The sequence below is a fragment of the Paramormyrops kingsleyae genome, chromosome 11, assembly GCF_048594095.1.
Source record: "Paramormyrops kingsleyae isolate MSU_618 chromosome 11, PKINGS_0.4, whole genome shotgun sequence".
Classification (NCBI taxonomy): domain Eukaryota; kingdom Metazoa; phylum Chordata; class Actinopteri; order Osteoglossiformes; family Mormyridae; genus Paramormyrops; species Paramormyrops kingsleyae.
In genome coordinates this window covers 14,137,998-14,165,569 of record NC_132807.1, presented here as the reverse complement: position 1 = coordinate 14,165,569, position 27,572 = coordinate 14,137,998, and the positions used below count along the sequence as shown (strand labels likewise).

At 41.3% G+C, this 27,572-nt stretch overlaps 1 protein-coding gene across 8 annotated transcripts in view; it reads left to right on the top strand.

Moving 5' to 3' along the window:
• Positions 1 to 27,572, top strand: part of shank2b (SH3 and multiple ankyrin repeat domains 2b) — a 193,697-nt gene that overhangs the window by 57,640 nt on the left and 108,485 nt on the right. For all 8 annotated transcript variants that reach the window (XM_023805315.1, XM_072718094.1, XM_072718093.1 and 5 more), the window contains 5 exons: positions 1,594 to 1,745; positions 2,056 to 2,223; positions 6,579 to 6,695; positions 11,014 to 11,091; positions 26,039 to 26,105. In XM_023805315.1, coding sequence (XP_023661083.1) covers positions 1,594 to 1,745; positions 2,056 to 2,223; positions 6,579 to 6,695; positions 11,014 to 11,091; positions 26,039 to 26,105 — 582 coding nt within the window. The remainder of the gene's footprint in view (positions 1 to 1,593; positions 1,746 to 2,055; positions 2,224 to 6,578; positions 6,696 to 11,013; positions 11,092 to 26,038; positions 26,106 to 27,572) is intronic.

The window sequence follows — 27,572 nt, the reverse complement described above, 5'->3', positions numbered from 1 at the left end:
TACAGTACAAGAGCTGTTGTGGGTCATCAGTTGTTTTTGGCTGGAGTTGTGTTCTGGCAGATCAAATCGAAATTTAGCAAGATGACTGCATGCAAGCAAAACCTTTTAATTGGGCCTCTTCCTCTTGTACTCAGTGTCACTTTGCTTATGTGATCATCATTTTCATTCCTTTTCAACCGGTGAGGTTTGCAGTGGTAGCCTGGCTGAAAAGGTCAAACCTTCAGACCAGACCATCAAAGCCATGGACTCCAGCTCATTCTAGCTCATCCTTTCTTTCTCACAGCATAATTTTTGAGTTGTGTTCATCTTGTGCTTGACGTGTTTGGTTGCTTCCATTTTCCAATCAACCTTTTCTTGTTTTAATTGCTAGTTGTTGCAAATTAGTTTTGAGCAATCAGAGGTACTGAAGTTCTATTAGTTGAATTCTAAATATTTGTGTGCATTAAACAAATTTTATTTTACTGTGTTGAATTAAAAGTGTTAAAATTTAAATTGTTTTCACTCTCTAGGTTGGCAAGTACACATGTTCTTATGTGGGGGGAAATTGTTAATTTGTCACACAAAACACTTGAAAGGCTTCACAATAGCCTGCTAATGGTAACAGCTTCTGAGATACGAAGGCAATAAAGCAAGTCCAGAGCCCCCATTCATTACCAAGCAGTGACATTGTAAAACGTGGTTGCAGTAATGAAGCCTTACTTGGTTCCAGAGCGGGTAACTTTGGGGACCGTAATCATATTTGAATTCCTCTTTCATAATAGAAAAGGTGCTGATGATAATTGTAGTCTAATTTTGGCTAAAGGTAATGTAATGCCGTGGAAAATATTGCATAGTTTAATTTCCGGAGCTGCTTCTTGCTCCATGTGGTCTTATTGTTCTCTTATTCATGCTTTTTAATTACTGGACTCCCAGTGACCCGGTTCCTTCGCTGTGTCCGCAGCAACTTATCCCTTTATCTGGCTTTTAGCGCTAACTGATCCCCTCCCTTAGCATCAGCTATTAAGCTCTGCATTCACATTTGACCTAGTTGATGGTTTCAGGCCTGCACTAATGTGTGAGAATTAATGTGTGAGGCTCCTGAAATAGAAGATTGTTGTTTACTTTCTAGATTCGTGTTATGATGTTTTTTTTATCGGACAATGTGTTGATAGTTCCCCCCTTCTCCTCTCCTCCCCTCTCCTTTCCTCCCCTATCCTCTCCTTTCCGCTTCTCTCCTCCCCTCTCATTTTCTCTCCTCTCCTCCCCTCTCCTCTTCTCCCCTATCCTCTCCTTTCCGCTCCTCTCCTCCCCTCTCATTTTCTCTCCTCTCCTCCCCTCTCCTTTTCTCTCCTCTCCTCTTCTCCCCTCTCCTCCTGTCTCCTCTCCTCCCCTCCCCTCTCCTTTCCTCTTCTCCCCTCTCCTCTCCTCCCCTCTTCTCCCCTCTCCTCTCCTCCCCTCTCCTTTTCTCTCCTCCCCTCCCCTCTCCTCCCCTCCCCTCTCCTCCCCTCTCCTCTCCTCCCCTCCGCTCCCCTCTCCTCCCCTCTCCTCTCCTTTGGTGATGAGTATGTGCCCAGGGCTTCTTTTTACTTCCTCTTTCTCTCCCATGTGATTTAGAGACGCCACTCACCTTCGCCGCCCACTTGGACAATGTTGTGGAGATCATCAAGGCTTTGAGGAATGGAGGAGCCCACCTGGACTTCAGGGCCAAAGACGGGATGACTGCTCTGCACAAAGCTGCCAAGTCCAAGAACCTGGTCGCCTTGACGGTAGCCCTTCTTCATACGCTGGCATTTTCATGTTGGTGCTGCATCAGTGGCTAGCCTGAAGATATTCCATGTTAGAGTACAAATGTAGCCGATGCTTCTTTCCTAATACATGCAAATGACCTGCACACAATGTCATGCAAACATCTGGCAGTGCTTGGATGTGCTTTTGAGGTCCCGACAAGTTAGAAAGCTTCAGCGGGTTGAATAATTACTCACACTGAAGTATGCCATTTACACTCCAGTTTAGTCAAAGTTACCATCGTCTTCCCGAAGTGCTCACTCTCCCTGACCTGCTGTGGCTGCCCCACAGACCCTGCTGGAGCTGGGTGCCTCCCCTGACTATAAGGACAGTCGAGGCTTGACAGCACTCTACCACACAGCCATGGTGGGTGGGGACCCAAACTGCTGCGAGATGCTCCTCCAGGAACACTCCAGCATCAGCTGTCAGGACGAGAACGGCTGGCATGAAGTTCACCAGGTGAGCCCAAGTTGTCAGTCTCACTGGGGTCAGATTTCACTGTCTTAAAGGTCCCCCTGCATGCTTGTCGTGCAAATATTTTGGACCAAATACGTTTTTCTGGGACTTCCTTCACATGACCATAGTGCTGGGCTATTAATCAGATTTTAATTCAAATTATGATTTTGGCTTCCAACGATTATCAAAACTAAATAATCAAAATAAAAACAATTATTGTACCTCGTGTTGTTTTGCAGTGATGCTCCCATTTTGTCTTTTGTTATAAATCCAGGGCACCCATTTCCAGCCCCTTTTAATCTGTTTCTCAGCTTAATTATACAGTGGTACCTTGGTTCTCGAACTTAATCCGTTCCGGACTCCGGATCGAATCCTAAAAAGTTCGAGTTCTGATCGAATTTTTCCCATAAGAAATAATGGAAAACCAATTAATTGGTTCCCGGCCCCCCAAAATTACACCTAAATATGTAAAAAAAAGAAAAAAAATTTTTTAAGCATTTAAACACAAAATGAACAGGAAAAAACAAGAAGAGCATTTTTTTCTTAATGGCTTCCAAAACGATAAAGATCTTATCCCAACATTACCCCTGTCCTGCCCCGATCGTCCGCTCCTTCCGTGTGCCACGCCCCCTGTTAACCTCGTCTGGGATCCCCATGTGATCAGCTGTTTCTGGTTGTTGTCATTGGTCCCCTGTATTAAGTCCGCGTTTCAGTTTGTTTCCCCAGTCCGACTTGCTTACAACGCTGGCTTAAAGCAACGCATTCTGATCCTGACGCAATGCATTATGGTTAGATGCATTGCGACCTCTCACCCGGCTGCACAAACTGGAACCGCCTCCGTGACGACACACCTTTGCCCTTATTGGCTGATGCGTAATCTGCTATTTCTCCGGAATATCATGTAAAGCAGTGAGAACTGGTTTTCAGTTAATTTACCTGGTAAAATAAAAGGTTAAATAAATGACATAAATGCTCTAATAGTACATGTAAGTTCATGGTTTATTTATTGTTAGTTACTGTAATGTTGCGCTGCTTCATTTGGTTAATCGTCCAGTCTGTGAAGAAGGCATTCAAGTAAGAATTGCATTGTAGTATGACTCATTTCCTGGCGCATACAATTTATATTAGGTCAGCGTCCACGGTTCGACTTCTGATATTCAGATTGAGTTCTAGGTCAAACTGGTTTGTTCGACTTTCAAGAAATTCGAGTTCACAAGTCAACCCCAAAGTAATCAAGTTAAATAATATTGACTAAAATAATCGTGATTTTTGATTTTGGTCAAAATGATTTTTTGCCATGATCGAGCAGCCCAATGTGACAGAGAGAATAGTGCATAAAGAAATACGCTGTTAACTTCCATAGGACACTAAAAAAATTGCCCTTACTCTAAAAAATATTTGGATACTGTTCATGCCAACTAATCAATGCATTCAACTGTTATACTACTGTAGGTACTAGTCTGCTGTGTTGTGCTTATTGACTTAACTATTGACTTACAAAAGATATTATTAAGACATGTGGAAATATGCTGGTATAATGCATTACAAAATGCTTTTGAATGTCATAGGGCCTAAAGTTTGATTTGGTTTATGAAAAGTTGTTTATGCTCTATAATATTGACTCATACTCTGTACCCCCTGTACCCCCAAAGCATAATAATTTAATCTTATGTTCTGTCAGAGCAATAAAAATTTGTCAAGCCTCAAATTATTTAGATGGAAATGCATGCAAATATACCTGACTAAGTATATTTGATGAAGTTAACTCTCTAGCCAAAGGCACAGCTGGCTGGCTAGCAAACAGCCAGGGGTTAATTTCCTGAGGCGGTGTGGAAGGGGGGGCTCAGCTGGCCATGGCCCCCACCCGTGTGTGCTGCTCTTCGCTGAGAACATTCCCATCCTCAGGAACGGAGATGCGCCCCCCTGTTATCTGTAGATGCCTTTTACAGGAGGGTCACCCACCCTTTCCTTTACACTGGGTCTTCACAGGAATGCCAGCTACCGCTCAGGGGATAAATCCCCCCAACACACACACACGCACACACCCACATGCACGCACACACGCACGCACACACACACCCACATGCACACACACACCCACATGCACGCACACACACACGCACGCACACACACACCCACGTGCACACACACATACCCACACGAGCATGTAGGGTAAACATATCCCTTATGGGGACCGCTCATTCATTTCAATGCACACACACACCCATGCACACACACACACACACATACACGCACACACCCACCACTGGCTTTTTCTGGGTGGATATCCACCCTATTAGACAGGAAGCCCTCCCTTTTACTGCCCAGATAACTCTGCGCACAGTGTTTAGGTCCCACTGCCTGTTGTTTGTCTGCTTCCTATAAACAAAGACAATCTGCTTTGCGAACATTTTCCCATGTAATATGTGTCCCTGGGTCCATCGTGCTCTTTCTATGGAACTTGACATACAGTGTCCTGCTGTAAAATCCAGGTTGCCCACTGTAAGGGGATCTCAGTGGCCTGGCTGGAGCCCAGCTGAAGGTCTTAAATAGAAGAATATCTGTAAAGGTCTTTATTTGTGTTTGCGTTAAGAGCATCTACGGTCAAGGCATTCCATGGACCGTGAAAGAGAAGCAACACTATCATTTTTCACTCTGCACTGTTACTACTTGATTGTAAATTTTAGATCCATGAAGGTAGTGTTCATTTGATTGTGCAAACTTTATGTTTGTATTCAGTGAATAATCTTAGTGGGCATTGTGAGTCATTGTAATCAGCCTGTAGTTTCAGCATCCAGAGGTTCTTACATAGCCAATTTCCTCTTATTGATATCAGCTGCATATTTGTTTTTTTATTGATTATTTTGTATAATTTTTGTGTTTCTGCCATTATTTCTCTAATGTATTATTCCACTATTATGTTTTTGTCAAATATGAAAAAACATACTTGTCTCTTGATATTTCATGTCCATTTCCTAAATAATTTAAAGTAGTAATTTTTGCATGATTTGTAATGTTTATTTTCAGCTGCAAATAGTCAGCATGTCTGAGTTCTGAATGCTGTGTACCAAGTAGTTAGGTAAAGTCCTGCCTTAGAATGATAAAGGTATCCTGACATCTTGTGGCCATATGTAGGTACTACAGTATTGTGCATTTTACCTGTGGAGGACAGAGTGGTAGAGCAGGTGTTCATTTACATAGTGTTTGTTTGTCTCCTTCAGAAAAATGTTAACCTGGCTGCTGTCAAGCCTCCTGTAAATAAACTGTAACTGTCTTTTTGTACAACACAACCAACATTTATCAAGAAAGAATTATTTTGGGAACCTTTTCTCATGATGAACGATAGAAGTGTTGTGTGAATGCCTCACTACCTACTGTGAGACCACTTAATTATTGATGAAACACACTTCCCTCTTTCCCTCTGTCCTTTTCACAACCTTTGCTTTTTCTTAGAGTAACAAAATGCCATTGAAACAGCTTGAATTTGCAAGATATGATGATCCAGCATAAGCTTGCAGTGTATGTCTGTAGTCTGAGTGGTTTGAACTGTATTTTTATTCGCTCACCTTTAAATAAAATCAATTGCAGCTCAAGTACCTGAGAGTCTGAGAGCTACTGAGTGGGTGGAATGTGGGATGAATGGGTCAGTATTGGATCATATGAAGAGATTATATGAGGCTCCATTGTGTGCTTATAGATGTTAATAGAGCCTCTTCTGACAATCACAATCACCTAATGATCTGAAATAGAGAAGTAACACGGACTGCTTTAATGTGTGCTCTCATTTATTATAGCTACACACATTTGAAAACTACATTTGTAGAATGCTGCTTCTTAATGAAAGATTACGATGCATCAGTGCTGTTACCTAGGAAACTGTACTGTACTTTCAAAGGTTACGCACCTGTGCCTGGTTAAGCCATTGTATTTGAGTAACAGTCATGAATGTGATGTGTGTGCGTGCATTTTTGTAATTATTACATTGTGGGGACTAGATTTCCAAACAATATGATAAAAACTGGAAACTTTTGACCTTGTGGGGACATTTTTAAGGTGCCCACAAGGATAACCTCAATTTTATTAAAATATGTGAATGCAATCAAAAAACTAAAAATGCCATGTATTTTGCTTGGTTACTTACAGTTATGGTTAGGGCTGGGTAGCGGTTAAGGTTGTCATAGTTGGGATTATAGTTATGGCCATAGAAATGAAATAGAGTCCCCACAAAGATATAGATACCTAGTGTGTGTGTGTATGCATGTATATGTGTATGTGTGCATGTGGGTGTTCACGTGGGTGTGCGTGTGTGTGTGTGTGTCCCGTTAGTCACTGTTGGTTTCCTTCTCTGTGGGATACAGGCCTGCCGGTATGGACATGTCCAGCACCTGGAGCATCTGCTGTTCTACGGGGCTGATATGAGCGCCCAGAATGCCTCCGGCAATACAGCCCTGCACATCTGTGCTCTTTACAACCAGGTGAGGTTCTGCACTGCACACTCACTCACAGCGTGCCATGCGCACCGGACACACATCCAGGGGGACGATGGTTCTGTTTTAGGGACTGACACCGTGTCACTGAGCATCTTCACCTGGCTTTGTACTTTGTATGTGTGGGAACTGATTAACAATGATGGACCAGAAATAATTTCATGTGCTTTCATCTCATGCTCCTGAAGGGCAATATGTGGCCCTGTAGGTTAGGATACTGGGCCTGTGATCGGAAGGTTGCTGCTTCAAGTCCCTGGTTATCAGCAGAGTGATTCCTCTGTTGGACCCTTGATTATTCTGTTGGACCTTTAACCCCAATTGCTCCAGTTACCATATGACCTGTATGCTTTCTCAACTGTACAAGCATTTGCTAAGTAAATAAATGTAAAGGAAGGGGGTGAGTGAGGCCTGCCTGCTGCGCATGTGTATTTAAAGCCCTTGGCAGGCGTGTTTTGAGGTGATGCCAGATCGGTAGGCACTTCCTGCCCATTGTCTGCACGTCTCCTTCGCACGTTCCCGGCAGGCTGCGTGGGCAGCAGCCTCACTGCCATCCGTGGGTGGCAGCTTCATGCTGTCCCACCTCTCATCCCCATGCAGCCCGGGGGTCTGCCAAACTTTAATAATTAGATAGGTCTTTGTCCTGCCAGCATGGGAATGGTATGGTCTCCTGTATCAAATAGATATTTAGTCAATTAACTCCCGGCTGGTGGTCAGTTGATAGTAAAACGAAAAGAGGTCTACTGGTGATATATGATGAACTCCTGAAACTTTGGTGAGGGGCCATATTTAGAGTCATTGATTGAGTGAAAATCGGACTGTTTTTTCACCTTAAATGCATAACGTTCTAAGCCTTGTGAACGGCATGCCATTGTAAAAGACCAGACTAGTCAAAAACCACCAGATCAATCATGTAAAGACCTCCTGCGTCACTTAGCATTCTGCAAAGACTTCTCAAATAATCTTACAAATCATTAGTGTCAAGGGTTCATAAAGACACGTCTGCTGATAAAACAGCCCGAGCTTGGAGCAGTGCGCTAGTAGACTGTGGTATTGAGCCCCTGAAACCAAGCAGCTTTCCTCAGTTCTCAGGCTGTGCTATTTCCATCCAGTTGAGGCGACTTGCGTGTATAGTTAGTCTCGTCCTATTTTTCGCAGTTGCCTGGCATTCGTCTTAGCAGGTGAGAGCCCAGGAATGTCGCTTCACTGAAAGGTTCAGCTGAGGATTTGTGCAAAGATAAATATGTGTAGAGGCAAGAGTTACATTGATGACATACAGTATGTTAGGGTGGAGTAATGGAGTTGAATTGACAGCTACAAAAAGAACGTGTTTAATTGCACCTCGCTAAGGTGGCTGGGATCCATGTGCTATAGAGCAGTGTTTCTCAATTCAGTCTTTAGGGACTCACAATTGGTCCATGATTTTGCTCCCTCCCAACTCCTTACCAAACAGTCCACATTTTTGCTCCCTCCCAGGAACTGGGAGGGAGCAAAAACGTGGACTGTCTGTGGGTCTGTGAAGGACTGTGAAGGTCTGTGAAGGACCTCTGCTGTAGCAAGGAGCTCTGAAAGGTATCCTGGTGCATGAGTCTATCTACTGTTGTAATCTGGTTCATCTTGATATATCAACAGATTACATTTTCAGAAGATTTAAGGTCAGATTTAATGTTAAGGTTTTTTTTTTTTTAAATGTGTGACATGAATGTAGAGAAGGCCATACTCTTCAGTGTTTGTGTAAGTGTTTTGAAACCACTTGCATGAAAATCAGACCCACACCCCAGGACAAAAGGCTGCCCACCAACCCACTGTGCTGCACTCTTGTATGCCAAACTCTCTGATGTGGAGTGTCTGCCTCCCCATTACTGGGACATGCAGAAAGTCCCCGATCCCCATCACAAAGTCTAATAAACTGGCATACAGTCTGCTTGGATCAATAAACAACGCTTACTGCTTTTCAAGCCATTGTGAGTCTATTTTTTCTTCTTCATTTTGGCTTCAGTGGCCTGTAAAAGGGTATCAGTGCTTTACCCTGTGAAGAAGCTGTTTTCTCAGCATTGGTGGATTAGGAAGCAGTGTTACATAATCACCTCACATGACAGTCGTTTTTAGCCCTGCACTTTAGACATATCGTCACAGCCAGGCCTCTGTCAGGCTGCATCATCAAATCAAACCAGGTTTGACTGAGATTCATCCTTATAACAAATTTAATCATTTAGGGGGTGCTGTTATTGTAGCACAACTAAAACTGAAAAGTAATATTGTAAAATAATACAAAAATGATTTGATGATAAGTTTTGGAGAGCTTGTTTGTCTTACTGCTGCAGTATAGAATGGAAATGAAGCTGTCCATTTAATAATAATAAGAGGAAGAAGTAGAACAGCAACAGTAAAAACAAGCACAACCTTACAAACTGGATGTTGTATTATAACATTCCTGAAATAGATATGGTTTTAACTGGAGCATAAAAGTTGAAATGGATTGTACATCTAATCAGACTCTGGCTGCTTATCCACTGCACCAGGTGCTGAACTATTGGTACCTACACTGTACCTAAACAGTGCCAGTGGCAGTGCTTTCCAGAGGTTCCGTGCTACAACGCCTAATTCCCAGCCTCCCATAGAAGACATTCTAAACCTCATCTTTAAACACTATGCTTTTCATTCCCCACGTTATATATTAAGAAGTGTGTTGAAACAAGATGTTGGTCCAAGGGCAGAAACATTCGCATGATTTAATTAATAAATTACACATGCAGGGCCAGCCCATTACAAAACCTTTGCGTTCTCTGAAACTCCCAGTGCCATTTTTGGTAGTGCTATACTGTCTTAAGTTAATACCAGAGACCTGAATAATTGAAAGAATAACTTCGTTGTTTCTCTAGCAGGCATTATGCAGGGACTGCAGCTTTCCCCCATTATCTGCAATGTATTCATGCACATGCCATGCAGACGCAGGCAGGTCTCCGGCTCCTCGACAGCTACTTTCATGCTGATTCTTCCAGACAACCGCGTCAAATAATTAAGGTTCACCCAGGGAAATAATTGAAGAGTCAGGACTCTGTCGGTCTGCTCCATCCCACATCCTTTAAAGTATTAAAGGTTTCTAAGTCATGTGAAAACTGGAAAAGCATAAATGGTTAAATCCTAACCCTTTAAATGGCCACAGTTTATTTTCCAGGTCATTAATATTATGACAATCCTGCTAATCACCACAGTACCTGGCAGAGGCCATCAATCAGATTCTACTTCTGTGTTTTTTGATTGTGTTTACTTTGTAGTTTTGGTTAATTAATGAGCTAAGTTAAGCCTACTGATAATCTATCATCTTTCCTGTTGGGAAATCATTTGATTATTGCTATGACCACTTGAAATTAGGAGTCCCTATTCTTTTTTCTTTTTTAGGTTTTTGTGTGACAGGTGATTTCATTGAGAGATGGAGGGACCTTCAACGTAATCATTTTGATGATCAATAACATTAATTTCTGCTGCAAGTGAGATATTGATGAATCTACACACTAGTTGGATTACTTGCTGCATTAAAATGTGTATTTTCGTTTCGAAAAATCAACTTTCTGATTATATAAGCCGTTGCATTTACCCGTTGCAGATTAAACTCCCACTGAATATTCTGGCGTCATTTTTAGATAGCTACTGAAATGCGGACCTGAGTTCCAGGCAGTAGAGATGGCAGTTGTTCATGGAGCGAAGGAGTGAGCTGCTATAGTAGCAGAGGAAGGACTTGGCTGACATGTGACTGTGTGTTCGCGCACGCGTGTGTTTGCAAAGTACGTGTGTGTGTGCTGTGTGCCTGCGCGGTGAATTTTCTGTGGGCGGGCTGCCGAATCCAGCTTCCCAAAGTGGGCTCTCTTTACAGCCACAGTGGTAGACGTTCACCCTGTTTTACTGCACGTAGCTTCTGCGTCCGGCTCTCCACCAGTCTCCCGTGCCGCACGTGCACAGGGGCCACGGGGGTGAAGGCGTCCCCCCCCCCCCCCCTCCCCGTCTGTGCGTGGTGAGGACCTCGGGGCTGCGGCGTACTGCCTGGGCTGGGGGACACTTTCTCAGACTTTGACCCACTTTGGGCATGAATGGGTCGCTCATTCAGATTTGGGATGCTGCCCCCCCCCCCCCTCTCGCAGGAGATGCAGGGGTGTGGGGGCGTGCTCTGGTTGAGGGGGCTTGGGGACAGCGCCGGGACCATGGATGCTCCGCTGTCACCGAGAGAGGCGGGAAAAGCTCATGCTCACATCTTTCCTTCTTTCTTTCTTTCTTTCATTCTGCCCTTCTTCACCACCCTTCCCTGAACCAGGACAACTGTGCCAGAGTCCTGCTTGTCCGTGGAGCCAACAAGGAGGTCAAGAACTTCAACAACCAGACCCCATTCCAGGTATGGACACAGCTCTGCACTGCTGCTGGTGCCGCTGAGAGCCAGAGAGCCCAGAGGCTTTGCTGTAGGTTGAATGTGCTCCAGAATGCAAGTTATCTAATGGTTTACTCATCATAACCGGAATTAAAAAACAGCACCGCCGTTATATGCTATAGCACAGAGCTGTAAAAACTATGGAGACGTGGATCTGTTATCAGCACTCCAAGACCTATGCTAAGCTCTCTTAAAAGCAAACATCTTCCATAGGCTTTTTTATGTCTGCATGCTTCAAACTTTCATGTTCTTTCTTTTTTTGTGCTGAGGAAATGGTTGTTCCCAAGTAAAACCAACCGTATTAACTTTTTAGTTTTCTTGGCATTGATTATGTTCTCTTGAGCCCATAATCACAGGCATTATTGACTTACATGATGCCCTTTTGTGAGCTAGAGAGCTGTGGATACAAGAAAGCTTTTATTTAAGGTGGTTCTCAGTGTATAATGAGCAGTCCTGTGCTGAAGCGAATGCACTTCATTCAGCTGAATACACCAAACTGTCGGCTCTGGTGGACGGCATTACTGCCTGTGCCTAATAAAATAGTTGTAATTGAGTGTTATTTTTGTGATGCATTTTAGAGTTTTCAGCCAAAGTCGCACTCAGGTTGGTCTAAACATCATGGTATTTTAAGCGGCGTTTAGTCTTCTGGATGCCTCGACATGGCAACTGTGTTCTTTTGCTTGTGTTTTCTACGCTTTGTCATTGATGTCATGCAGATGTTAGATATCGCTAGTGAAAGGGCAGAGTCCACTCTCTGCAGGGTGTTGAGGTCGCCACACTCGTTTTTCTCGTGATATCTTCCCAGCGTACTGGAAAAAACATGGTGGATCCCTCTCATTAGCGTAGTAGAAAAAAACCTAGTCGTATCTGTTCTACATACCAATAAGGTGTTCAGCTGATGATTCAAAACTGATGATTTTCTGCATTAGTGGAGGATATTTAGAACTACACATATGATTGAACTAAATATACTGCATATGAAAATGTGATTTTTCAGACTGGTTTTCATTTGCAGTGTAGTTACTGTTGTCTTACAAAGGCAGCTGACGTATCCTAGGAGGCTTCAAGGACTAAACAGTAAGGAGTGGTCACCTGATCTGGATAATCTCTTAAGTTCCTGATTTGGATTTCATTCAGCTAATTGGAAGATTTGTGTGCTGGAGTCTGTTTTCAAGCTTTTCTCCATGTCTGAAATGACAGCATACTGCTGACCGTAGAGGCTGCATGCTCAGACACACACACACACACATTTGAATGAGCAAAAGCTTAACACTTTGATGGATCATACAAATAATTGTGCCTTTTAAATAATAATCAAGCAGCACATAATGTTTTTGATTCAAAATTATTTTAAATAAATCCATATACTGTACCACTTGAATACTGATAAAAGTCAAGTGGCTTGAGGGTGTATTGCAGTACGACAGTGTGGTCAGGGAGCTTTATGTGTCTATGTATGGATATGTTATTCTCCATGTCTGGTGTGTTTTCTGGAGTGAAAAAGAGAAGTGCAGCTAAAGGGGATCTTTTCTGCTCCCAGGTCATCCTGTGGCTGTTTGGGATATTAACACACTCTGGCTGCATTTGTGTCTGAACACTTGTGCACCACGCCTGCCCACATGTGCGTAGGCGTGCAAACATGTTTCGGTCTCTTGGCCTGCTATGTGTTCATGACTGACTGCATGTGTCTGCTAGGGGTGTTTTTGAATCCTTTTTTAAGGGTGCACCGTTCTAGGGCCTTCACCACCTGCCGGAAGGGTGCATGTCGAAGGGCCTCTCAGTTTGAATGCGCTCCGAACAAGAGTGGCCTGCTCTGCCTGGCATCGTGTCTCATTCACACGGAGGAGAGGCGTTTATGCAATCAGCCTCTGTATCTTTAACAGATATGACTGTTAAAGGGGCGGTCTACCATAATGGAGAAGGAGCAGAAGCAGGCACTTCTCCTTGAAATCCATCGCCCTCTTGAACCTGTGAATAAACGGCTTTGGCAGTGTCACGCTTACTCGTCAGCTGTATCCTCCTGGTGCTCCAGTGCCAAGTACAGCCCTGCAATGCAGCCAGATATAGCTCTAGTTGTCACATTGGCTACCTCTACGTTAGGGTGGAATGCATTGATGAACTCATCTAGGCTCAGTGAATATTTGTCTCTGCGATGTATAGGACTCTGTTAATATCATCTCCCTCTCACACGGGTTGAAGGTTGGAGGAAACCACCTATGAAACCATTTGCATATATTTTATTGGCTGAAGTGCACATTTCACTGGAGAACTGAAAGCAAATCAATAATTCATAGCATTTTTCCTCCTGCGGCCTGATTGTAACCACATTGCCATAGGTTGAGGTTCCAGTTTTGTCTACCCCTGTTGCCCACCCAGTTCATTCATAATGGGATTTGGTTCTGTCAGAAATGACAGCATTGTTTTCCCTGGACATCTAATCCATACTCCTCACACACTCGCTAATTTGCATAATTTCTAGAAGTACTGGATGGATCATCGGGTAACGTGAGAGTTAATAAATGTGTTTTTACCTGAATGCTATGAGTCCTTGTGATATGTAGATCTTAAAGTATACTTATTAATTTATCATGCATCTCACTTATATGACGATTTACAGAATCTTTCCCCACCAGTTAGGTATAGTTACTTGTACTCCTTTGTGTATGTTTCAATGTCCATGTCTGAAAATGTGATGTATATTATTTATTTGTTTAAATATTTATATAGTTTAAATATATATATTTTGCACTATGACCAACATTTTCTGTGACATAACAGTAAGAACCATAACTGATGCATTAATGGTTTATACAGAGCCATAGACATTTATTTTCCTGTGTGCACAACATACATTTAACTCACATTTAACTAACAATTACCATAAAAGACTTACAGTAGAGGGAACAGCTACAATTTGTGTGTGCTCACTTGGATGTCAACCCACGAGCTTTGCATTGTTACTGCAATGCATATTTATAGTTTTTATATTTTTATATTTTATTTATTTCTCTTTTGCACTATGACCAAAATTTTCTCTGACATAAGAGTAAGAACTGTAACAGATACACTAATGGAATATACCAAAGTTATTCAAATTGTGGGATGCAAAGGAATTGTGGAGGTGGGGGGTGCAGGTGAGGAGAAAAACTATACTGGGGGTTAGGGGGGGTTGAGGTGGGGACGGATCTATTTTGAAATTGCAGCCTTCAGAAATATTAAAAAGTGTGAGCACATTACATGTCTATCCAAAGTATGTGACTCTTAAATTAAAATAATTACAATGAGTAAAACTGACAGGGTCTATGTATTGAATTCATCGAACTGTTATGACTAGTGCCATAAGGAAAGTTGCTCAGTTAATGCTAATATACTTGGAGGAACTGCGGAGCAATTTCTAGCTGATAGTAGTGTTAAAAAAAAATGTGATTTCAAAGCAACACCTAAAAAGAGTATAAAGAGAATGGCGATGCCAGTGGCGGATGGTGAGTTTTATAAGGGGGACGCACAGTGTCAGCAATTGACAGTATGACCAAAAAAGGCCTTTTTGTTATCTGTTACTCTGCCATACCAGCATGGCTCTTGCAGAAAGGATTTGATCATTTTGAACTCATACCGCTTAGTTAGCAAGCAACTACCAAACTAGTCTGCTAAAAATCACTGAACTATTACTGAAAATTAAACAAATAATTAAACTCAGCCTCAATGATAATGACTTTGTTAACAATATTTCAAAATGCCAATGATGAAAGATGTCATATGAAACAAGCTGTCACTCTGGGATTCAACAAAATGCTACTGTGCCCCTGCATGACATAGAATCAATAAACACGGCCGACGTCAACAAAATTATTGGTAGTTTAACCTGTCTTGTTGAGATGTCTCCCAATCACCATGCAGAGAAGCCTTTCAGGTTGGTCTGAAATATCTGACTGCAAGTCTAATCTGTCCAATCAACGTAGCCTAAGCAAAAACTATGTATGAAGCTCTCCCAGAGAAGCATGGCGTCCAAGGAAGCTGCAAAAACACGTAATCGGAGCAAATTAACCAATAAGCTTTCGTCTATGCTCCATTTAGACAAGGCATACATGAATCTTCCATAGACTTCCAGTGAAGCACAGCATCAATGGCCATCTATGGGCTGTATTTATCCTCGTTTCAAATTTTAAATGAATGTATCTGTTGTCAAAGGCAACTCCCATAATAATACTTTTAATTGCACAATAAAACACATTTACATTGATACATTGACAAGTTTGGTGGTTCAGTGTTTAGCACTGTCGCCCCAAACCTTGGAGACCAGGATTTAAGTCTCCACCAGGGATTCATGTGTGTGGAGTTTGCATGTTCTCCGTTTGTCATCGTGGGGTTTCCATTGGGTGCTCTGGTTTTCCTCAACGGTGCAAAGACATACTGAGACTGATTGGAGTTTCCAAATTGCCCATAGGTGTGCGTATGTTAGTGAATGGTGTGTGAGTGTGCCCTGTGATGGGTTGGCATCCTATTCTGGGTTGTTCCCTGCCTTGTGCCCATAGGCTCCAGACCCCCCATGATCTTGAATAGGACAAGTAGTTACAGAAAATGCCTGGATGGAAATGAACAAATTCAATTCTTTTGGGAATTTTATGGGGGAAGCCGTGCTTCCCGTACAGTCTTAGAGCAGTGGCTTGTGGACAACGCGTGTCTGGAATACCGTTTTATGTATGGGGGTGGGGGGTTCAGGACAAATCTGTACTGGGGGGGCCTATAAAAAAAGCATTTAAATATTGCTGGCATATATGGAGGTGTGCACGATGTAATCCTTCTCTTTGCTGTTACTAAGCACCATTGCTTCAATTTTGGCACAATCTGTCTCAAAATCTTACCACTTGCAGTTTGTCACCTGCAAAGTCACACGCAATACTTTTAGAGTTACTGTGTTCACAGGTCCAAGTGTCTTCTACAGCTGCTGTTTCCATCTTTTGCTGCCATGCAGTGCCGCCACTTCATTTTTGGGGTAAACTGCCTCCAAATTTAACCATTTCCAGTCTGGCACCTATACAATGCCTCTGCAAAGTTTGACTACAATCCACCAAATGGTTTTTGAGTTATTGTCTTAATTGTAATAAGTGTCAAAATTGCCTTTTTTTGCTATCAATATGTGGTACGACATTGCTTCAGTTTTGAGATGATGTGTGTCAAAATTTAATCAGGTTTAGTGCCTCACTCCAATTCCAGTGCAAAGTTTGAAAAAGATCTATCAGTGGTTTTTAAGTTATCACCGTACATACAAAAGTGTCTGTGGTGGATTTGTGCTAAACAGTAGAATAGAGATGTTTTATTAATCACCTTTTTTTGATTTGCCCCATATTGCACTTCATGTAAAGCACAGCCTCAGGTAAGAGGGAGGGGGCAGCCAATTCGCGGCGCCCAGGGATCAGTGTTACGGAATAGCCAACTATAATTATTGACGCTACTACCTTACCTGCTTTTTTCAGTAGCTTATCAGTAGCAGAGCTGTAACTATTTTTTTACAAATAGCAATGTAGCAAAATGACAAAATGTTACATTGTTAAAAAATACTACAGATTGCCATCAACTTACGAGCTATGCAAATTATGACTGATGAACCTTACGACCGTCCCGCGACCCTAAATATGCGGCCACTACTGCGTCGCGTCTGGCGGCACGAGTGTTACTGAGCGTAAGTGTATGACTTTTTCCGCCCCAGCTGCCAGCAGTTCTAACATCCATGCAAGACACTCATTCATCTTGTGCTCAGGCTACTGTTCACAGTGCTCACAGAACAGTATACATTCGTATCCGTTTGTATCTGAGCAGCTTATATGGTGAAAAAAGGTTATAACAATAATAAACTAAGAAAATGGTGACAAAAAGGTGAAAAAATACCTAACAATATGACTTTAAAATGATGTAATTTTATTATACCGTATACTATATACAGTATATGATCATTTTTGCATATTAATCAAGGGCCGACTTACGACAGGTCAGTCGGAACAGACTGTGGTCTTAAGTTGAAGATGACCTGTATTTTTCTCTCTTTACAAAGACAGATATTTTCAACCACCACGTGTTTTTAATTGGTGTTTTTCACTTCAATACTCTGCGGATGGATGGTAAAGGGTTGAAAAATACTTCAAACAATATTTTAAACACTTTTATTAAAATGCATGGGAGCACTTTGGTTCTCGGACAGATTATCAAAATCTTTTTTTGTTGTAACCCTGCTAATTTTCACACAGCAATTGTGAAGTATTCTTGGTTTACACCAAACAAAGAAACTTTTTTTAAACCTTTTTGCGATTTGAAATTACTTTTGTTAAAAAATATAGATTCTCATATTACTTTTAACATCATGTTACACATTTTTAATTAATGTGCTTTAAGAGTATCCTACAGCAGAAATATGAAGTATTACCGAATGGAGTAATTTTGACGTAGTCAGCTACTTTTTCACTGTACCTTGGAGTACCGCTAACTACTATATAAAAACAGTAGCTTGGCTGTAGCTTAGCTATTTTTAATCATAAGTAGCTCATAGCTGTAGCTTGTCTACTTTATATAACATGTATGGAAGCTCTTCTCCCTATGGTGCCTGTAGATATTATGCACTAGTAGCTTCCCTAATACAGCCAGGGAGTTGGGGCTTGAGGGCCTTGCTCTGGAGCCTATGCACATGTGGTTATTCTGCTGAGGCCAGGCTTGAACTGGCAACCTTCTAAACACAGGCACAGAGGCCTGCTTAGCCATACAATGCCCCCTAACCATATGTATTCCCTGAAGTCCATGGAATACAATTAGCAAATATGAATCCCCGACTGCTCATGTCTCACTATTGTTGAAAGAAAGAATTGCATGCATAGCTTGGGTGATTATTGAGAGGCTATTTCTGTTCAGTCAGCATAGTGCCAAACAGGTCCTTGCTGATACCTGAACAGGAGCATGAGGCCATGTGCATTATGTGCATTGTGTGCATTATGTGCATTATGTGCATTGCGTGCACTGGAACAGCAGCCCCTCATTGAGCGTGCTCTCCCAGTTTGCCTCAGTTAGGCTTTTCTGATTGATTTTATTTTATCTATGTTAGAAATAGCTTTGAAGTACAGTTAACCCAACACCAAACTGTTTTAAATGCCTTTTCAAACACAACAATTAAAGGGGCTTAAATGTAAGTGTTTCTGTGTACAAATGTCATTTGCATATGCAATGCAGAAAGATGCAAAACAAGATGCATAAAATCGTCCACCCCCCGACACACGCTGGCTTACAAAATATACCAAGATCAAAAAGAGATTTGCGGCAAAATACTTTATATAACATGTAAGGAAGCTCTTCTCCTTAAGGTGATTCTAGATTTTATGCTTGCAGATAACTTTATTAACAGGAGCTGAAGTTCTTTCATGTCATCTCATGCATCATTTTTGGGGAAACGGTCTTCCTGATAAGCCTGATGCTGGTATATGTCTGTATTGCTGCTAATTCATTTGCAGTTTGTTCCTTTCCAGTGTTGGGGGTGTTGCTAATTAAATACAGTATGTGCATTATGACTTGCTAGCGTTGCCTTAGATACGTTTTTTATTTTCCACCCAGTGAAAAGTGTCCAGGTAAAACAGTCTGAAGAATTGCATATGCAAACGCAAACGCGTTTTAGCATTACTAAGAGCAGTCTTTCACAGAGGATTACTGCTGTTATAGCTGCTGGGTTTGGTTTGCTGTTGCTGAGGACAGCCACAGTGTTTTACATAATGAGGGCACTGGGGGTGCCCTTGGTGTCTCCCTTGCGGTTTTGGCTTCTGACTGTTTGTGGATGATTCAGCCATTCCAGCACAGAGAGGGATCCCGGCCTCCTACACCCACAGCTATCGGGGTTCCAGTTCAACTCTGATGCTCAGCTACATTCAGTTTGCTCTTTGACATCACTCTGCATGTATCGATAGAATATTGTTTTCAAAAATGTTGCTTTTTTTAATAGATATATGCTGAAGTTTTTTCTATTTAGTTTTCCATGCTCGTGACGTATCTGGATCAGTTAATTGTCTAATTGCAGGATGTTGTATTATTATATTCCCCAGATGGCAAATGCATACCACTGCTGCTTTGCTTGTTAAGATAATAACTCAAGAATTGTTTCATAGACCTTTTTTCAGATTCTGCATAGACATTGTATGGGTTATAAAAATTGAAGCAGAGCTGCACAGTGATAGCAAAAAAAAGGGGGCAGTTTTGACGCTTGATCTCATTAAGAAAAAAACTAAAGGAGAAATGACATTTGACCTTGTGAATGTGATAAGTCAAAAAGTGTTGATGGACCTTATTACTACTTCATAAAAAAACATTATAAGGATGAAGATCTATCCCTGATTCCGTTTTCTGACCAATTGCCAGAAAAATTATGCAGCAGGAAGAAAACGGTGGCTGTAGTAACCACTTGGGGCTCTTATTTTCCACACACGCAAAGCGTGACGCAAAGTGGTTTTGCTTGTTTTGTACCAGCACTTTGCTAATTTTCATTCCATGCTCACACAGGGTGAAAATAGTAAATGATTTTGAGCCTGCTTTCCACTTGTAGGAGTGGTGTTTTTTAAATGAGGCGTACTCGGGTGCATTGTCGGTACGTTACTATTTTAAAGCAGTATAATGACATTGAGCTAATGTCGTAAGTAGCGCATTGTTAAACGGTTAAACGGTGGCGTGTTTTAGAAACGTGCATGTGCCTGACGCTCCTTACGGACACAGGTTATGCTCTCAAGGTGCACTTAAGGTTTATTTTATTTTATTTATATATGTTTTATTATAGAGTACATCTGATCCTTTCACATAATCATACTGTTTAATGAAACACCAATGAAAAACAAGATATATTAATAATTAAGTTTGAGTTCATTATGATAATTCAGCATGTACTCTAAGTGAAAGGACATTTGAATGAAAATGCGTTTCAGATAATTGGATAAGTCAGGTGGAACATTACAATACAGCCATCAGAAGGGCTGCAAACCCAAAATTAAAATGAGAAAAATACACAAGTGCAACTAAGTCCCCGTTGCCAGTCGCTGTGCTCGTTCAGCAGCGAGCTTCCCCATCTTCTGACATCATTATACTGCTTTCAGCACTGCACGGATGATCTGGTGATGCCAGAAAATGAGAACACGCTCACTTGCTGCTACCTTATCCCACACCTGCTTCACCTCGAAAGGCTTTGGTGGAACAGGGCTGCTACCATAGATGATATACTCACGTGATTTCACTTCACACAGTAGCACGTCCGTTTCCTTGGCCGAAATGCGATCTGGCTTGTCAGGCAAACGAGCCATTGTAATAGCAATCCGCAGTAGATCATGCGCTGCTCCCTTTTAAAGATAAAGATGCTTTATTGTCATTGTACAAGTACAATGAGATTTCGTGAGGGTGAGGTGACGTGCCATTCCGATTGGTTTATTGCTTGTCACGCCTAAAATAGAACACATTTTTTTCGCCATGTGCTGCCGCAAAGTCTGGTTTTTCCGACATCAAAATAGGGAGATGGATTTAGACACGCCTATAATTGTTCGTTCTGCTTTGTTTTTTACACGTTACGTTAGATCGTCAAAATAGAACCTTGGTCTTATGAACACAGTAGCTCTAAAAGTATTGTACTTTTAAAACTTTGCAGGTGACAAACTGCAAGTGGTCAAATTTTGAGACAAATTGTTCCAAAACTGAAGCAACGGTGTTTAGTAACAACAAAGAGAAGGATGGGATGATTAAAGGCTCATCATTATGAACAGGGTAAATCTGTTACAACTTCACAAAAACATTATATGGATGAAAATCTTAATCTAAAAATGTACACTTATAATCAGATCCAAGATTAAATGCAATGACAGTTGGGCAGCAAATTTGTAACTGCAAGACAGATGGCAGACAAGAGCAAAAATCTTGTGAACAAAGCTATCTGCCATCTAAACTTATTTTGTGTATGTTTTTGGAAATGTTTTGCAAAGTTGTTCGCACAATAACTCAAAAAGTATTTGACAGATTTTTGTCAACCTTTGCAGACATGGTGTTAGAGTGAAGATTTGGACCTGATCAAATTTTGAGACAAATTGCACCAAATTGAAGGAACCTTGCTAGGTCACAGCAAAGAGAAGGATGAGTTGATAAGTGGCTTGACCTTGAAAACAGGGTAGCTTCTAACTTCTCCAAGATAAACCCCAACTCAACTCAAAATTGGAACTGCACAACAAAATGCAGCCAAGGGTCAAAACGGAAGCTGTGGCCACCATGTTGTGATCACAGCCATCAACCATCTAAATGAATTCTTTGGATGTTTTTGCAAACTTCCCAGGATCATTGTACAGCTCAGTGATTCTGAAACTGGGGTACGCAAGACGATTTTCAGAGAGTTCTGTAATTAATTTTATATTGTTCTATTCGCCACTAGTGTCTGTTTTGCAAATTTTATTGGTAGCTGTTTGGCAAAATGTATCATGGGGAATTCTGCAAAAAAAATTTTTTTGGTTAGATATGTGCTTTGGGATGTGAAACAGCACAATATGTGTGTATTGCGTGTAAATGACCCTTAAGCGCATTCTGCCACTGACTTAGTGCACTTAAGTGGAGTTTTCACTACATGCTCTGCGGGGCTGTATTAAATCATGCACCTCTACATGCCCAAATGCAGTATTGCAGTTTTCATAAAGCTGAACATGTGACAAAGCTAAACTTTCTAACATATCATACATTTAGAAACAAAAGTTACAGTCTACTGCATATACTAAGCATATTATCATTAGGCAGGATTCAAGTGACATCTGCGCTGTCAGCATGTCTAGTAGGCGAAGGAATTAGGCTAAACAACTGGACTATTTAAAAAAATCTTTTAATTAAAATGAGCAAAAAAATAGATTGAAAGGAAGTAGTTTAGGCCTATCCGCACAATCCCAAGCCTACCTCATCTGTTACAAAAGCTCATCAATAATACACTTTAGGTTTATATTTGTTGATTCTGTTCGTCATGGAGTGTAACCTACTATTTTTTCAACTCGAAACATAATCACTATCAGATGCCTTATATCTGTTATCTTGCACTCCTTAAATAAATCGGGGTGAATGAGAGATTGATGCTTCACCAAGTTAGACATATTGCCCCCTTGTAGGAGCGTTTGCACACTGGGACTGTTGGGTCTGAGGATTCACCCTTTTCATTTGGCTTAAAACCGAAATGATGCCGTATCTCAGTTTTGCCACCTTGCTTATCAATTTGAGGTGGGCAGTGAGCGATAGCAGTTTCCATCTTCCGTCTATGTAGCTTCTCTGTGCAAGAGACACTTGATATGAGTGTGACTGTCTTTCCTTAAAGAGTCGGGAAGTATATTTCCGTTATCGACATATAGTACTGATATCGGTATATCGCTGTTGCATTTCCTATAAACACTGTCCTTGCCTTCTGATAATAGATGCTTTCCTTTAATGATTTTTTTCCTTTCTCACTCTTTTCTTAGGAAAGGCTGTAGGCACAACCTTAGAAGCACACAAAAAGGAGTTTCCATAGCAATGCTGCACAATTTAAAGGCACACACAAAAAAAACACACACATTACTGCACCACACTTGAAATACCATCCTCTGGGATCAATGAATGGGTTAACAATGCTGGCCTCAATTTTAATAGCTCCAGGCCAGAGGCCTATCACTGGGGCCAATGTACTGATTTGAAACCACTGATTAGGGACGGAGAACAGAAATAAAAAAAATTCCGTCCTATTTTGCGATTAACTGAGAAGTGGTTTTTTTTTTATTGATTTAACTATTGTTCATTGACTGAGGGCTTCCTGTCATGTTAGTAAGATATGCTTTTCAGCTCACTATGTGCCAAGACAGAATCAGATTCAGGCTCAAAGCTGCTGAATGATTTTCTGATAAACATTATCCCCAGGGTTGTCCCTTTGTGTAAAAAAAAAATACTGAGTAATGAAGACGTGCTGTCCAGGTAGCACACGGGATGACATCACCAATCAGCCGCAAGACGATGCCGTAGGCTTTCACCGGCCACGCTTGTTATGTCCATAGCTTTGCCACTGTAAGAGCTGGATGAGGCAACCTTTAGCCACATGGTGCGAATGTATCCAAAGGTGTTTTTGGAAATTCTACTGCCCTGGTCCTGTCCTGGGATTGTAAAGAGCTATCATGCATTTTGTTATGTGACCAACTATAGCAAATGCTGTGTCATGTTTGGCTTGCTGGCAAACTGAATTGCCTGGGGAAAATGTTCCCAATTCTGGGCAATTCTAGGATTTTTTAAGGTGTGGGGGGCATAAGAGGGACCATAATTCATACAGGGGGTCAGCCTTATCATGAATCAATGATATTTTTTGTAATGGTGAAAGAGAGGGGAACTTCGGGAGCCAATCAGCTGTGGCCCCGCCCCTGTCCCTATTTCATTTACATCTGTGCCCAGCTTGTGCACAATTCATATTATTGTAAACGTGAGACTCCAGCTGTACACATGGTGCATGCCAATTCACCAAGAGGGAAATGCCTTTTGTGTTTCTTTTCCCCAGCTAAACCTCTTAGAGATGCTGTTCATAAAACAAAATTGATATTGATCTGTCCTTTGAAGGCAATGAAAACATTTTATATTTGTAATATATGGTTATTCACCTGTATGGTGAATATATGGTGTACCTGTAATCAGAAGGTCGCCCGTTCAAACCCAGCCTCAGCATGTCTGCGGGTCCTTGAGCAAGGCCCTTAACCCCCCCCCCAACTCCCTGGGCACCACTACGGGTGGCAGCCCTTCGCGGACAACTTACTCTACAAAAAAAAAAGAGCAAGTTGAGGGAGATGTAAAGACAATTTCCCCAAGGGGATCAATAAAGTATCGATTATTATTATTATTATTCTGCTTCTTATGGGAAAGATGCAATGTTACATTAAATTCAATTCAATTTTATTTATATAGCGCATTATCACAACATTACATTGTCTCAATGCGCTTTACATTTCTGCCTCGTAAGGACCCCCCATTGAGTAAGCCAAAGGCAACGGTGGCAAGGAAAAACTCCCTAAGAGGAAGAAACCTTGGTAGGAACCAGACCCAAAGGGGGAGCCCATCCTCCAGGGGCCGGCAGATGAGTCAAACAAACAAGATGAAATGACTAAGCTAATACAGACAAGATGAAATGACTAAGCTAATACAGGGGTTGAAATATATGTCTCAATGCAGCGGCCGACCGGTGCAGGCACGTGGTGCTTGATGCACGATGGCAGGATTAATAGACACACAGCCGCAGGATGGATGGCGAGGCATCGTGTTGAGCCAAGGGCAGGCAGGTTGGAGGGTAGTTGCCGGAGGTGGAGGTAGTTGTCTTGCAGGCCGCAGAGGCATAAACTCTTCAACGACATTGTGCTCCATGGAGCACACCCCAGAAAGGGTGAGGGAGGAAGTAAGAATAATTGTGTATTAGCCAGAGTTGAGGAAATCAGAGGTAGTGCAAGCAAAATGATCGAGTGCAATATTCGTCTAGGCTCTGGCAGATCTGAGTATAGCAGCATGAGAAAGACCATTTGATATTGTAGTCTGGTTTTTGAAATATTTCTCAAGAATAGTGTTCTTTCATCTTCCTGTTGGTCTTTGGCATTACATGCTCCCAGTCGCAAAAAAATAAAAAATCATACATTTTTTAAAGAATTAATTTTGCAGTAAAGCCAACATGATGACTGTGTGCCTAGTTCGTAATCTTGCACATTATAATGTCATGTGTTTCTTTTTTACTTAATGATTGCTTTAGGAAGACATTCAGGGCTGGGTTTCCCTTCTCTGTTATCTGAGCCTTGAGCTTTAGGGAGACCTTCACTACACTAATGTGATAGATGTACCATGGCACTGTGGAGTTATCCAATAGTCTAGCAGGCTGTGGTCTGCTGTGAAAGCGCTTCTCTACGGCCCCCATGTGGACTTTAGTATAATGGCACTTTAAGGCTTAGCGGAAAGGCAAGCAGATGCTGTCTTAAAAGTTATACAATTTTGTTTTTTGTTTTTTACAAATATATACTATATTTTATATAAACCCACACTGAATATTGTAATACATATACAAATTATTTATAATATATAATAATATAATATTTTATTATGTATATAATATATATATTTTTGTCTTATCTGGTTACTCTGCTATGTCCCATGTAGTACTTTTATTGTATTTGAATTATTGTTTGTATTATTATTATATACAATAATATTAAATTAACTGATCATGTTCAGAATATAACTCGGAAACTGTTGCTTTGCACGCATTTGTAATAAATATGATTTTTTTTTTGGTACATATAAGGAACAGAAAGTTAAAATAAAGCCTCTATTTTAGTTTCATCAGTCTTATTCACGTTAGTAATTGTTTCAGCGAGACTAAGGTGCTCTGGGGAGGGGCTGCATGTCACATCATGAGGCACAGAAAGCAGCTTCAGCAGCAGCTCTGCACAGCAGGGGAGGAAGGGTCTGGCCTGTGGGGAAATAGCAAGGAGCGTGTCCCTCGCTAGGTGTAGCCAACCGCCGTTGTGTGTGTTTCCTGTGTGCTCCTGCCTGCAGATTCATAGCCTGCTGGAGATTCCACACAGGTTTTCCCATTTTGTTGTGTATAAATGGTAAATAGTTATAGATGGCTAAACCTCGCGCGCACACAGGTAAATCATTCAGAAGGATTTTACTGAGACTTTTATGGTCTGACCCATGTAGGGATGCTCCAAGGAGCAATTTAAAAAGAAAAGTTTTCTCTTTACATTGTGCAAAAATGGGAACAAAACAAATATTGATATGTAGAGTATAATGAACTTCTTAATGAGAGATATTAATGATTGGCCATTCTTCCACCAATAACAGCAGGTCTATTTCAAATTGCACGTCAGTTTCAGCTTTACCTCCTTTCTTCTAGGTGGCGATAATCGCAGGGAACTTTGAACTGGCTGAACTGATTAAAAAGCACAAAGAAACCGACATAGGTAAGGAAACCTCCCGCATTAATTCTCACAGTGTAGATTCATTTGATAGGTTAGAAGACCTTGCTTGCCATATGGATTTTCACTTTTATTAATTGTTGTTATCACAGGAATTCTCCTATTGGTATTAATACAACAGCTGACACTTTCTTCTGTTTAAGGGCCAGTTTCACTGCCCTGATTTTAACATTAGGAGGCTTTACTTGAACCTTCTCCCTCCTTTTAGGGTTTCTGGGGCAGCAGCCCACTAAGGTTAATCTCTCTCTAGGTATCTCTGTATATACCCATCCCATCTGTCATGGGGGGGGAGGCCTGTGTGGAAAAATCCATGTCTGTCCCATTGAGGGGAACAGTATCAAAACAGGGTATCTCTTTGTGATTCCCCACTGACAAGTCAAGCACCAGCTAAATAGTTTAATCGCCTCATACGTTGGATTAAGGTTGTATAGGATGGGAATAAAGTCTGCTGATATATGCAGTTGTATCTCAGCTCTCCGCAGCTCTTCCACGCCAAATGAAAATTAGCACAGGATTAGAAAATATAGAGCTAATTGTCAGCTAGCGTGGACACCATGGGCTGAAATTCAGGATGTAGTTTAGCAGCTATGAGCTTCTGTGGGCCAAAGTGATCCCTGGACGTTATGGAAGACTGATGGATCGACATCATGCTTCCTGTTCAGATGCTGCATACAGTGTAATTGGAATCTCCTGTAAGAGCATTAGTTGAGGGTGTTCAGTCTTCCCTAGTGTTACTTCTCATTAACTGTCACAAGGAAAAGCACCAATTATTTTATTCTGTGTTCATTCCATCAAGTCATGCTGTAACATTATTATGGTTGCCATATATACCGGTATATGTTCTGGTTCTAATATAGTTCTGAATTACATTTTAGGTGGAATTTATTATATTTTATCAAGCATTTTACCAAAAGATTTAAAATGAAAATGTCCTTTTGCTATTCTTCGAATCTGCTGAATTATCCATTTTCAGCCAAGAATGCCAGTTGTACTTCTACATACTATTGTAAAAATATACGGGTAAAATGATACTGCTCTACTGCTGTAAATGCATTTATAGCCTCATTGGTACAAAGTGATCTTTATTACATATTGTGTTATCTGTATGTAATATTCTTAATGGAGATGGCATGTCTTTTTATGTAATTAAGTTTAATGTATAAATTGGAAACTACACAAGGTCAGCATGTTCTGCATATTTTTTCAGTTTTACATACAAGGACATGTACAGATTCAAAATCAAACAGCTGGATGTATCCAGACGTCGAAAGCACAACTAAATTTAAGGCCAGTTTTAAAATGTTTCACAGATTGTAGCCAAAATAATTCATTGATATTCACAGTGAACTCAAGGGCAATGCTTTAGACGCTTTATTATGCTGTGTTTTGTCCTTTTCGGATACATAATGAAAGGTGTCAGTAGAAGAAGGTGGAGATCAAGATTGCCTCTTA